Source organism: Eschrichtius robustus, chromosome 1 (genome assembly GCF_028021215.1).
Source record: "Eschrichtius robustus isolate mEscRob2 chromosome 1, mEscRob2.pri, whole genome shotgun sequence".
NCBI lineage: Eukaryota > Metazoa > Chordata > Mammalia > Artiodactyla > Eschrichtiidae > Eschrichtius > Eschrichtius robustus.
In genome coordinates, this window is record NC_090824.1 from 42661869 (window position 1) to 42674765 (window position 12897).

Sequence of the window (12897 nt, forward strand, 5' to 3'; positions counted from 1 at the left end):
GCTTGGTCACAGGTTATTAATACTGAACCCTACATAATAGTGTGTTCCATAAGCAATCTTTATTTTATATACTTTTGGCTTTCACCCTCAACACCACGCAATGCAACACAATACCATACCATGATGACTATTTATTGAATAAATTAATCTACAGTGAGATTACACAGATTAAAAAACTGTATTTAATTTAACATGAGCATTTTTTTTTACACCTTGGAGAGTAATTATCCTACTTTTTCAGTACACAAGATTGCATGGGCCATTGGCTTAACTCAGTTTGAAACATCTCATGCTTTCACGGTAACACACTTCACAAATTTTAATAGAATAAATATTTATTAAGTACGTATTATGCACAAACTACTAAACTAGATATTGCATGGGAATATGGAGGTGTAAATGATAATAGCTATCTAACTCGGTAATAGGCATTTTTACATACATTATTTTAATCTTTAATTTAAAGATGAGGAAATTAAGGCTTAGAAAAAGGCTAAGTATGTATTCAAGATCACAGCTAGAGATTGGATGAGCTAAGATCTATAGCCAGGCTTAAGTCTGTGAAAAAAGGAGGCATGATTCGAGGCTGTCTGACTCCAAAGACTGTGCTCTTGACAGTGTTCTATGCTAAGGCAATATTGTTACCATTCTGATTTAAGTAAAGTACAAGTGCTATTAATCGGGTACCTGAGGAAAATCTTCAGCTGCCACTGATAATTTAACATCATCTTCTTGTGTTGTCAGAAGTTTTGTGGGAAGGGCAAGGTGAGGATCTGGCCGCAACTCCAATTCTCCCAAACTCATTGGACCATGACTAGCACATAAATCTTCATAAATATCATCTGTTATCAAGTATGTAAACAAAAAGTTAAAATAAATTATTTCTTAGAAAAAGAAAAATTGGCTAAAATTACCAATATTTCTTACCTGCTGAATTAGAAGTACTTCAACAGAAAATACGTGTCACCAAGGCTTCACTGCAATTAAAACCAAAGCTCATAGAGAATGCAAAAAGTACCTATGTTCAAACAAACCTATGGACTATTCTAAGGTTCCAATCAGCAAGCTATTCACGCAGTCCACACCCAACACCCTCTCCTACACACCAACTCCTAACACTCCAGATTACCTTTTCTATCAATAAGAGTCAATAGAATACTTTCCATCTAAAACGTAAACTTAAATCAAGGGGCAATTTCCTGACTAGAAAATGTTGGTATTGCTTAGTTCTGTTCTGGTATTTTTCTTCAAAAGATCAAGCTCCTGGGGCTTCCCTGGTGGCGCAGTGGTTGAGAATCTGCCTGCCAATGCAGGGGACACGGGTTCGAGCCCTGGTCTGGGAAGATCCCACATGCCGCAGAGCAGCTGGGCCCGTGAGCCACAACTACTGAGCCTGCGCGTCTGGAGCCTGTGCTCCGCAACAAGAGGGGCCGCGACAGTGAGAGGCCCGCGCACCGCGATGAAGAGTGGCCCCCGCTTGCCCCAAGTGGAGAAAGCCCTCGCACAGAAACGAAGACCCAACACAGCCATAAATAAATAAATAAATAAATAAAAATTAAAAAAAAAAAAAAGATCAAGCTCCTCTTTTCCTCATCCAAATGACATCTCAATCAAATCAATAAAAAGAAGACAATAAGAGCAAAGATAAATATTTATCTAATAATATCACTGTACATTTGCATTACATTTTATACTCCAAGCACTTTCACATATATTATCTCATTTAACCTGAATCTCACAATCATTCTGTAAGGCAGGAGGATCCGATGGTTTTATAACTGTCTTTCACTGTAAGGCTCAGGGAACTTAACTGTCAAAAAATCAGAGCTAAGAGGTGAAAAGGAACTAAAATCCTCATCTTTCAACTCCCAGTCACTGTTCCTTATTTCACATTCTTGCTAAATTATTTCCAAGAAAATTGTTTTTCCTAATTAATGGTCACCTTTTTAATATAGCACAATGCAGTCTCATTTTAATCAGTAGAAACAGACCTGAAGCACTATACATAAATTGTTTTAAATGAAATGATATTTTAAAGACCCCACAGGTATTTTCCATTTAAAGGCAGTATGTTGACAATTTCTTAGGTTTAGCAAATAATCACTCTCTGATTTTTTTATGTTAATCTATATTTTTAGGTGGCTTTTACATAAAGCAGAATACATACACTGACTTTTAAGTTTTACCTTTCCAGAATTTGATCTACACAAAACAATTTCTCAAAATTATTACCTGTTTTATTCTCATTTTATTTATAAGATTAATTTAAATAATTGTAATAACATCCATCATTTAGAGCAACCATTGTTCCAAGCCTCATATTGGCCTTTTTATATTCTGATATGGCTTTTTCTATTCCTATGTCACTTTTCCTACATTTTCTTAAGACTGGCAAATGAATTAAGATAAAAGAATTCATACATACATAAAAACTTTTTGTGTTGATTATATGATTATATACCTAGAAAGCCCCTAGTCCCTAGTGAGGAAAAAGAATTTTGTTAGAATTAATAAGACAATTTGGTACTATGACTGGATACTAAAAAAACAAACAAAAATCATTGGTTTCTCTCTATATTATGCAATATGCACTAAGAAATGGAAAAATAGTCTTTTACTATAGTGACCAGAACTGTGAAATAATTAAGAAAGGTATAGAAGAAGAAAATGAAGAAAATTATGAAATCTTATTGAAGAGCACAAAACAAGATCTGGACAAATAGTAAAATACATGAAATGTATTTTTATATATACATATAAAAATGTCAACTCTTCCAATATTAATACATAAATTAGCACAATTCCAATCAGGGTGATTTTTAATTGAAAAACAGAATTTTAGAATTTATATGGAAGAATAAATGCCTGAGAATTGTCAAGAAAAGCAGGACAATTTATTTTAAAAAGTAAACTTGCCCTATCAGATAACAGAATGTACCATAAAGACACAGTAGTCTAATGTGTTTTAGATCCTAAGGAATCTAGAATACTTAGAATAAAGAATCGAGAAAAAAAATTCCTACATCTATGAGAATTTAATATACAAATTGGTTGATATTTCAATTCAGTAGGAAAAAGATACATAATAATTGGCACAACTGACTACTTATCTGGAAGAAAATCAAATTGAACTTCTACCTTACACCACTTGCAAAAATAAATTCCAGATAGACTTCAATATAAATATATACTAAATAATGAACTTGCAAAAAGAATCTGTGACTACAGGTATAAGCTTGTATTGGGGGAAACCTAACCACGTGATGAAAACACAGGAAGTATAAAAGATGTAAATAACTCTATAAAATTGTTTAAATTATATGGAAAAGAATATAAATAATGTCAATGAACAAAGTACAAATTTGGGAAAAGACATTTTCAATACAGATGATAGAAAATATCTAAAATACAGAAATAGGTCTTACAAAGTTACAAGAAAAACTTAGAACCTAACAGACGGGGGAAAAACTTAAGTAGGTAATTCACAGAAGAGCAAATACAAATAGCCAACAAACATAAGCTCAGCAGTTGTCAGCCATATCTTTATAATTTAACTGACAAAAATAAAAATAGTAGTAAACACAATTTCTGGAAGGGATATGGGGGAAGGTTGTAATATATTACTGATAAAAATAAATTAGTTTAAATTTTTAAGACAGCAACTTGGTATATCTATTTTAAATTTTTAAATATATTTTCCCTTGGGCCCAGTAACTACTTCTGGGAAACTATTCCCGAAATATAAAATGCAGCAATATGTTAGGATACACACGTGTGAATATTTACTTTAGCACTGTTTATAGTAGGGGTGAAATGATAATAAAGTAAATATTCGTCAACAGAGCAATGACTGAATACATTATTGGAAATCCACACTAAAAGTGGATAAAAAGTCAATAAAAATATGAATTTAAGCACTACTACTTGACGTGGAGTAATTTCTGCAGGGTTTACTGGATGAAAACAAAATGCAGGCGAGTGTGCATGACACAATCTCTACTTGTAAAATAACAACAAATACACACACATCATATGTACCTATCATGTATACTGTATGTGTGTATGTATATAATTATTATATATGCATAAGGAAAAGAACCCAGGAAGGTTACATACCAGAATCTTAACATGAGTTAAAGCATAAAGTGGGACAGGAGAAAATGTGAGGAGGAGGGGTAGATGAAGAGCACTCAAAAAAAGAGTCTATAACTTTAAGTAATATATGATATAATCATATTTTATTTTTATGTAAAATGATATGTGGCTGATGTATGGGTGTAAAGAAAAAAATTAATTAAAAAAGACACAAGGTAGATTGTGATAAAAGAAGAAAAAAATTAAATATAGAAACCAAGAAAGTGTATAATCAAACATCTCCCAAAAGCATTAAAAGTGCATAACAGCTTTCAGCTCATATAACACCCTACCACTTAACCTATATTTACTGACTATGCTACATACTCTGCTAGATGACAGGGCTATTACAGTGGACAAGATAAAGTCTCCATTTTCAAGTGAGATTACAAATCAGTGTGATAAGAGCAACATTAGGCAGGCGACGTTAGAGGACTACACAGAGAGCATATTTGACGGTACCTAACCCAGTGATAAGGGATCAGGAAAGGATTCCATGACAGCAATGACAACAATGTTGAACTTGCTGTGTCACTTCTAAAAAGTATGCTGATTGAGTGTAATGTACATTAGTAAGCCCTTTGTAAGAGGGACACTTAAAGTATTATTCCATTCAAGACAAATTTAATTAATCATAATTTAAAATCCCTAACTTTACTTTTCTAGAATCTTACTGCTTTGAAAAAGCAACCATGGTAGACTTTCAGAGAAGACTAAGTCTGCTTGAATTGCCAGTGCCAGCAGCAGCTTTGGTTCTTGCCTATCTAATAAATTATTCCATTTGTATGAAACCCAAAGGTACCTCAAATTCCACATAGATGAAACCCCACTCATTCTTATTTCCTCCTAATTCTGTCTTTCCTCCAGAATCCCTCCCTCCCTCAGTGAATGGAAATACCACCTATCCAATCATTCTAGCCAGAAACCTGGAGTCATCTTAGACCCTCTCTTCTTTTGCACCTCTCATATTCAACTAAGTCTTGTCCACTCTCCTCCTCAAATGTCTCTCAAGTCTCCCTTTTCATATTTCTTCGCTGTTGAATGATGTCTCACCAGGTTTACTTTAATAACTGTCTAAGCCAGAGGCTCCTTGCCTCCAGTCTTAATCCTCCCCAATCTATCCATCACACTGCACCTCACATGATCTTGCTAAATAAAAGGTAAATATGATCATGTCACTCATTTACATACAATCTTTAATGGATCTGTGAATATCACAAAACATTCAGAATTGACAGAAATTCAAGACTGAATTTTCCATGGGCATAAATATAAAGTAAGATTGGAATTACTTTCCGTTTTGCACACAAACGAATCTCTACTGTCTTAGAGTAAATCCAAAAACCACTTGATATTATTATCTATATCCACCTGGTTTCTGCAACTGTTCCAATCCCATTGCATCCTAAACTCTAATTCACTGATAAAGTACTTACATTTCCCCGCTTAAGTTTCACTGTTTTTTTTTTCTTTAACTTTATCCCCTTGTCTCATTGCATATTCTGCCTCAGAGGTTTCTCTTACACTTACTACACAGCAAACATCTATTCATCATTGAGAACTCATTTCAAGTTACCTCCTCACACATGAAGTCCTTCCTGATTGCCCTCCCCAGTTACAACTGACCTGTACCCCCATCCTATACGGACTGCTTCACAATAACTACAGTCATTTATTGCATGCTTTTGCCTTCTCTCTACTACCTCTACTAGAGAAAAAATTCATTATGGATAAGGTCTTACCAGGTTTTATATTCCTACCACCTAGAATGTGCTTAGAGCAGAGCAAGCACTCAAAAAATATTTTCTGAATAAGTAAATGAATAAACTGGAACGTGCTCATCACACTTCATCATCTGGCTAATTCCTCTAAGATTCAGTTTCACATTGGCTCTTGTGGGAAACCTTCTCTGAGCTCTCATGTGTGGGCTGTTCCTCCTCTGCACTCCCAAAGCAGTCTGTGTTGTTGCATTAATCACACAATATTAAAATTGCTGTCTCATATTCTCCTACACAAGTTTGTAAACTTCCTTGAGAGCAGATGTCTATTACCTCTGCATCTCAAGACCCTAATATTGTACTAGTATATTGGTACCGAGTACACAGTAGATACTCAATACAAGTTTTCTGAGTAAATGAAGAGCTATAATTGGTAGTAAGTCCCAGAGTCCTCACAGTTTGTTCAAAATACCAGTTTACACTTTAGGGTTCTCAACCCAACCTGAAAGCCTCAGAATTAGAAACAGTGGTAGGGGACTATAGGTAGCAAATAGGATGCTTTCTGAAAATGAGCAGGGGTGGGGACAGGCAAGGTAAGAATAGCTGAGCCTCTGTAAACAAAGTTACTAAAAATCAACATGAAAGGCATGAGATTAGCCAGTAGCAGAAACAGTGATATACTGGGACTCATTCTTCTACAGTAAACATAATGTAACAAAATACTTAAAGCAAGAGGAACAAACTAGCTCTCTATAGGCACCTTCCTTTTAAGCAACTGTGGATAGTTTCTGGTTCCATTAAATACACTGGAGAAGGTATTGATATTTTTACATCCTCCAAGCATTATTAAAGATAGTAACAGTTATCACGTGCCAAGCACAGTGCTAACTATTTTATGCGCGTTGTCACCTACTACCCACCCCTAATAACCTTAGGAGGTAGATATTGTTTGTGGTAAGTAGCCTCCAAGATGGCCCCCTAACATCTGGGTCCTGGTATTCACACCTTTCTGTAGTCCCCTACGATATTACTCCAGGATTGGTCTGTGTTATCAACAGAATGTGGCAGAAGTAATGGCATGTCACTTCTGAGACTAGGTTATAAAAGACATCGTGGTTTCCATCTTGGTTGCTCACTTTCTCTCAGATCATCCACTCTGGGAAAAGCCAGCTGCCATGTCATGACAGCTCTATAGAAAGGTTCCAGTAATGAGGAACCGAGGCATCTTGCCAGCAGCCATGGGAGTGAGCTTGGAGAACAGATCCTCCAACCCTAGCTGAAGCCCTCATACGACTGCAGCTCTAGCCAACAGCTTGACTACACCCTCATGAGAGATCCTGAGGACCGTGCAGCTAAGCCACTCCCAGATTCGTGACTTTCAGAACTGTGTGAGATAATAAACGTTTGCTGTCTTCATCTGCTAAATTTGGGGGTAATTTGTTACATAGCGATAGGTAACTAATACATTAATATTATCCCCATTTGATAGATGAGGAAACTTGGGCTCAGAAAGATTGTTACTTGCCCAAAAATAAAGAGCTGGAATTCAAACTGATTTCTGAAACTCCAAAAGCTCAGACTCTTAGCCACTCTGTCATACTGACCCATCTATATGCTCAATCTTATGCCATATTACTTATTATTTTTTCCAATTAAATTAAATAAATATCTATAGCGTGCCTACAATTAAAAATGAACTGTACTATAGGTAATCTGCTAGGTGATACCAGGGTATAAGCAGGGGCTAAACAGGATATATCCTCATGGATTTTATTCTGTAACATTTATTATTTATTTATTTTTATTTTCTGTAACAATTTAACAAGTACCTCTTTGTTCGCCAAGTACCAAGCAGCTCTCAAGTGATCTGCGAGAGCCATCTAGTGTCAATTCTATTTAATTGCACTCTGCACGGTTAGCTGGATACAAATATAGAAGTCATATTTTAATGCCACTTTGAATCCTAATTTTTTAAAATGTAAAAAAACTAATACTCTTACTATGTACATAAAATAAATAATTCAAATATTAATTTACATTTATTCCCATAGACAATTCAGTCTTGAATGTCTCTCAGTTCTGAATGATAAGGTGTTTGCTCATACTCTGTGCCAATGTTTTTCTAACTTCTGGCATCTCCTCTTCTAACTTCTGGCAAATCTGCATACCTCCAGAAGTTCTTTTCATTTAAGAGAATGCAGCAATGGGCATGAGAAAATCAATAAATGAGAATATAGTTGATCATCATTAATTTGAAGATTCCATTTTTGCAAATTCACCTATCTGATAAAATTTATTTGTAACCCTGAAATCAATACTCACAGCACGTTCGCAGTCATTTGTGGACATGTGTAGAGCAGCAGAAACCTGAATCACCCTACACACACTTCAGCAGATGAAGTTGAACACGGTACTGCTCTGCTTCCTTATCAGCTCTTACACCGTGAACAAGTGTTCTTTTTTGCTATTTATGACACGTTTTTCACATTTTTGAACGTTTTGTTGGGGATTCTGTGGGTGTTTAAAATGGCCCCCAAACATAGTGCAGAAGTGCTCTCTAGTGTACCTAAGTGCAAGAAGGCTGCGATGGGCCTTACAGAAAAAATATATGTGTTAGATAAGTGTCATTCAGGAATGAGTTAAGTGCTGTTGGCCGTGAGATTCAATGCAAATGAATCAACAATATATATTAAATAAGTGTCCTTAAATAGAAACACACATAAAACAAAGTTATGTATTGATCAACTGTCAAAAATGTTATAATCAGAGGCTCACAGGAACCTAACCTTGTATTTCCCCTAGAAGCAGTGGCTCAGTATTTGCTAATTCAATGTTTCTGGTGACTCTATAGGACATAAGTACTATAGATAATGAAAACCAACTACATATGCTAGAAATTGGTATTCTCTACTCTACTCTTATTCCCAAAGTGTTACAGCAGAAAGTTTAGTTAATAAAATTCCAAAACAGTCCTGAGTACACTGAGCACTGAGTCAGAAGAGTGAACTTCTACAGTACTACCTAATTTAACATTGTCCTACGCAAGATCTGTTATGTCACCGTTGTGATGTGCTGGTTATATTTTTCCAGTATATATTAAAATAAATACATCACTATTAAAAATTTTTAGGTGGACACATGCATATTACCAAAATTATCTCATTCCCCATCCAGTGATTCACAGACCAACACTTTGGGGAAATACTGCTATAAATACTATAGAAAAAGTCATTATCAAACTTTTCAATTATGAATACCCCTTTTAATAAGGAAATTTTATAAGCCCCTACCTGAAAATAGTTATGCTTTTCTTAATTCAGATTAGGAACACTACTGTAGATTATAATACAAAACAGAATACAGCATTCAACATGGAAACAGTACCAAAAAAGTATGATGGGATTCGAAGTGAATACTCTAACAGACAATACCTCAAGAAGCAATATTTTGGTGTATACCTGTAACTGTGTCACACTGCTGAGATAATGGCTTAGGAGCACATCTTTGATCTGAAGACTCTGCGTTAGTTACAGGCTGCTGCATATAGGCGGAACGTCCCATTAAGATGTTCTCTGCTGCTGCTGTCAGCCTGGGCCTTTGTCCTTCACTAAGTTCACCTACACTGTTTTCCAAGTCCTGTAAAAAGTAGAAACCATTGTTACAAACATTACATTAAAATCAAGTCAAAACAAGAAATATTTGTCAAATGTATCATGATGCAGACCACATGACTGCTTGAAAGCTATTTTAGGAAGTCCTTATTATGTCACACACACACTACAGGACAGTTTAATAAGATATCTAAGTGCAGGCTTTGTTCTCCATATCTTATTTCTTATGAAGTTAAATACCCATTATCTGTTTTCTTCAACCTCCAAATTAGACAACAATAAAACACACCGGAAAAATGTTATTATTTAAAACACTAAATGCTGGCACACATTATACATTGTTCATACAGCTTAATTAGAAGAATAGGAAATTCACCTCTTGTTCTTTATGAATGAAAATTGGCTAAAGTTGTTAGTGTGAACTTTATAATAAAACAACTGATGAAAATGTACAAAAAGTATGAGTATGTTTCTTTATCAAATATATGAAATAAATAAAAACCAAAAAGATGATGACTTCTATTTTCTTTTGGTATTAAAAATAATATGCCCTAATCACTAGCACCTCTTGTGACTTGGAGATATTCTAATTAATGAGTTTGCTAATCAAGAACTGAATAAAAATTCCAATATATGAAAGTTCTCATGTTTTTTATTAAAAGGAGTTTAATTTCAACCAAGTGGGGTTTTTTTACTAGAATATATGAAAAAATCACTGCTGAAACATCTTTGATGACTCTGTTGATTACAAAATAAAATCTGTTTAGCTCATCATTCAAGATTTTCTACAATTTGCCCTAATTATCCTCTACAGATTTGTAGCTCCCCCTATCCTGTAATCTGACTTTTCTTTAAGAATATCAGTTGCCCAACATCCTTTAAAAAGAAAAAGATTGTTTTGCAATTAATATAAAACCCTTGGAGATTCTTGGGCAAAGTTTAGAATGACAGCAGATACATTTTCCCTAGAAACTAACTAGAAATATTTCACAGTGCCTATATTACTCTGCCACTACCATATAAATGTTGTGCAATATACAGTACCTTCTCTGTTGTGAACCAATTTTTTAAGGTACTTGTAACTGCTGAACTACTTAACACCTTAATACTCTATGACCCTACTGAAGATTTAGCTTCCCTATTCACAAAATGCTCTCGTACTCATAAGCAGTTATCATTCTTACATTATACTCAAAGCTCAGACTCATGTCAATTCTAAGTTAGGCTACCTATGATCTCTAGTAGTACACTGGCCCATCCACATAAATGTACAAATTGCAGTTTTGTCATCAGACTACTCTCACTGACCTGATGCTCCCTCTGGGCAAAGAGTTTTAAGCACAAAGAATGGTTACTATTTTCTTACCAAAGCAATATTTTAACTTACAAATATATCATTACTACTAGTTCTTATTACAAACAAAACAAATGTTTGATAGTTCTGTAAACGTAGGATAACTCACTAAATGTCACTGTTAATCAGACTGGCAAAAATTTAAGATTAAAAATATCATATGTGGTGTTGGAAAGGAATCTCACATGGTTGAAAAGCAATTTATTAGTGTCTATTTAAATTATAAATGCTCGTGCCTTTTGAGTAATTCCACCCCTCATTATCTTCTACAGAAAGGCAATTCCTCATAATGTAAAAAGGATTTTATTCTTACTACAGTTTGGAGAGAAAAAAAAATTGGAACCAATCTAAAAATCCTTCAGTAGTAGAATAATTAAACTAGGGTATACTACATGGTAGATAAAAAGGATATGGTGGATCTTTAGGATTTATAGTTAAATTTTAAGAATCAGATGGCAGAAAAACACATACACATACCTCAAAATTATCCACACATGACCACACACAAACACACACAACCACACACATATGCAAATGCTTAGGTGCTTAGAAGAAGATCTGGAAAGGATAAACTTCCAACTTCTGGGCTTCTGGTCTAGCCAAGATGGCACACTAACAAAGGCTGCCAGCTCCCTGTCCCCAAAACAATGTTGTAGTAACTACATAAGTGGGAAGAAACCAGGATTCTGAGAACTAAGTAAAAATTGTGAAAAACCACTGAGAAAGACTGACGACTAGCTTGACCTGGTGTGTGTGGGAAGAAAGGGGCTGCATCCTGAGGAGGAGGGTCGCTAGAGGAGGTTTAGTGAGAAGAAAGATTGGAACAAAGTGCTGCTGTCATTCCCTTTTTCCCTCACTAACTTGAGATCATCACTGCTTGTCCCTTAACCATAAGGATCTTGGCAACAATCTGGGCTGCAGATACTAGTACCCCAGAGTAACATCAGGGAGCATGAAGGCCCAGCTGGGGTGAAAAGTTACAGGTGACATCTGACCAGGAACCCATGCGCATTCATTCCTTCACTCTCTCCCTTCTTCACCCCAGGACAGGAATACAAAACTTCCCAAAGAAACTTCTTCCTAAGGGTTTTAAAGACACAACAACCATCAGAAACACTGAACGGTAGAGTACCAGCAAACAGCAGTGGCCACGATCAATAGTGGTTCTGTGCTGCCTGAGACGCCCATCCCTGGGGCTCATCTCCTCCTCTCTTCTTATATTCACAGGAACAGACTATGGCCTGATTTTAGTCCTTACCCAATACGAATTCTCACAGAATAGCTTATTCCCACGGCCGCCATCCCAGGCCCCCGGCCCCGGAACATGAGTTCATATACCAAAAGAAACAGATACTCTTATAAAGCAGAAACTAACACACCATTGTAAAGCAATTATACTCCAATAAAGATGTTAAAAAAAAACAAACAGATACTCGAGGAATCAATTAGTGTTTAAAAAAAAAAGTGAAAAACATTAATCATACACACAAGGAATAAAGAAAGATATTAACAATGTGAAACAAAAAATCATTTAAAAAAAAAAGAACCAAGTAAGACTATCGGATATGAAAAATATAATAAATCAGATAAATAGTAGGCTAAAGAACAACTTAGTGGTTGGCAGATCAGATTGAAGAACTCTCCCAGAAGAGAGTAGGAAAGAATGAAGACATAGAAAGTCTAAGGGATAAAACAAACAGAAGCAGAAGTGTTAATATCTGGAAATAACAGTTCTAGCCAGAGGGGGAAAAAATGAGAGGAAGAAAAAAATTCAAAAAGTAGTGAGAGAAATTTCCCAGCATTAAAAAGATGGAAAAGTCTGAGCATCGAATGAATAAATGAACCAATATTACTGATTTCCAAAATGAAGGAAAGAGGGATTAGTTAGTGGAACTTTTAAACTACACTGACATTTCTACTATTTTCTACCATTTTTTGTGCCATTTGTTTGTCTCATTTTCTCTCTCCTCTTTCTCTCTCAGCCTACTGGTTTCTATACTAAGCAGCATGGTTTCTACAGCTATGAGAGTACTTTCTTGAGTTTAGCAACAGCAATCACAACTAGTATCTTTCCAACGAA

General features: G+C 35.3%; 1 protein-coding gene across 9 annotated transcripts in view; it reads right to left on the reverse strand.

Moving 5' to 3' along the window:
- KIAA0586 (KIAA0586 ortholog) overlaps positions 1 to 12897 on the reverse strand; it is a 107549-nt gene that overhangs the window by 31731 nt on the left and 62921 nt on the right. For 8 of the 9 annotated variants that reach the window (XM_068544720.1, XM_068544783.1, XM_068544766.1 and 5 more), the window contains 2 exons: positions 9311 to 9488; positions 688 to 842 (listed from right to left, as the gene is read on the reverse strand). In XM_068544720.1, coding sequence (XP_068400821.1) covers positions 688 to 842; positions 9311 to 9488 — 333 coding nt within the window. Of the gene's footprint in view, positions 1 to 687; positions 843 to 9155; positions 9186 to 9310; positions 9489 to 12897 lie in introns of those variants that run through there. The other variant, XM_068544774.1, reaches the window with a different exon arrangement.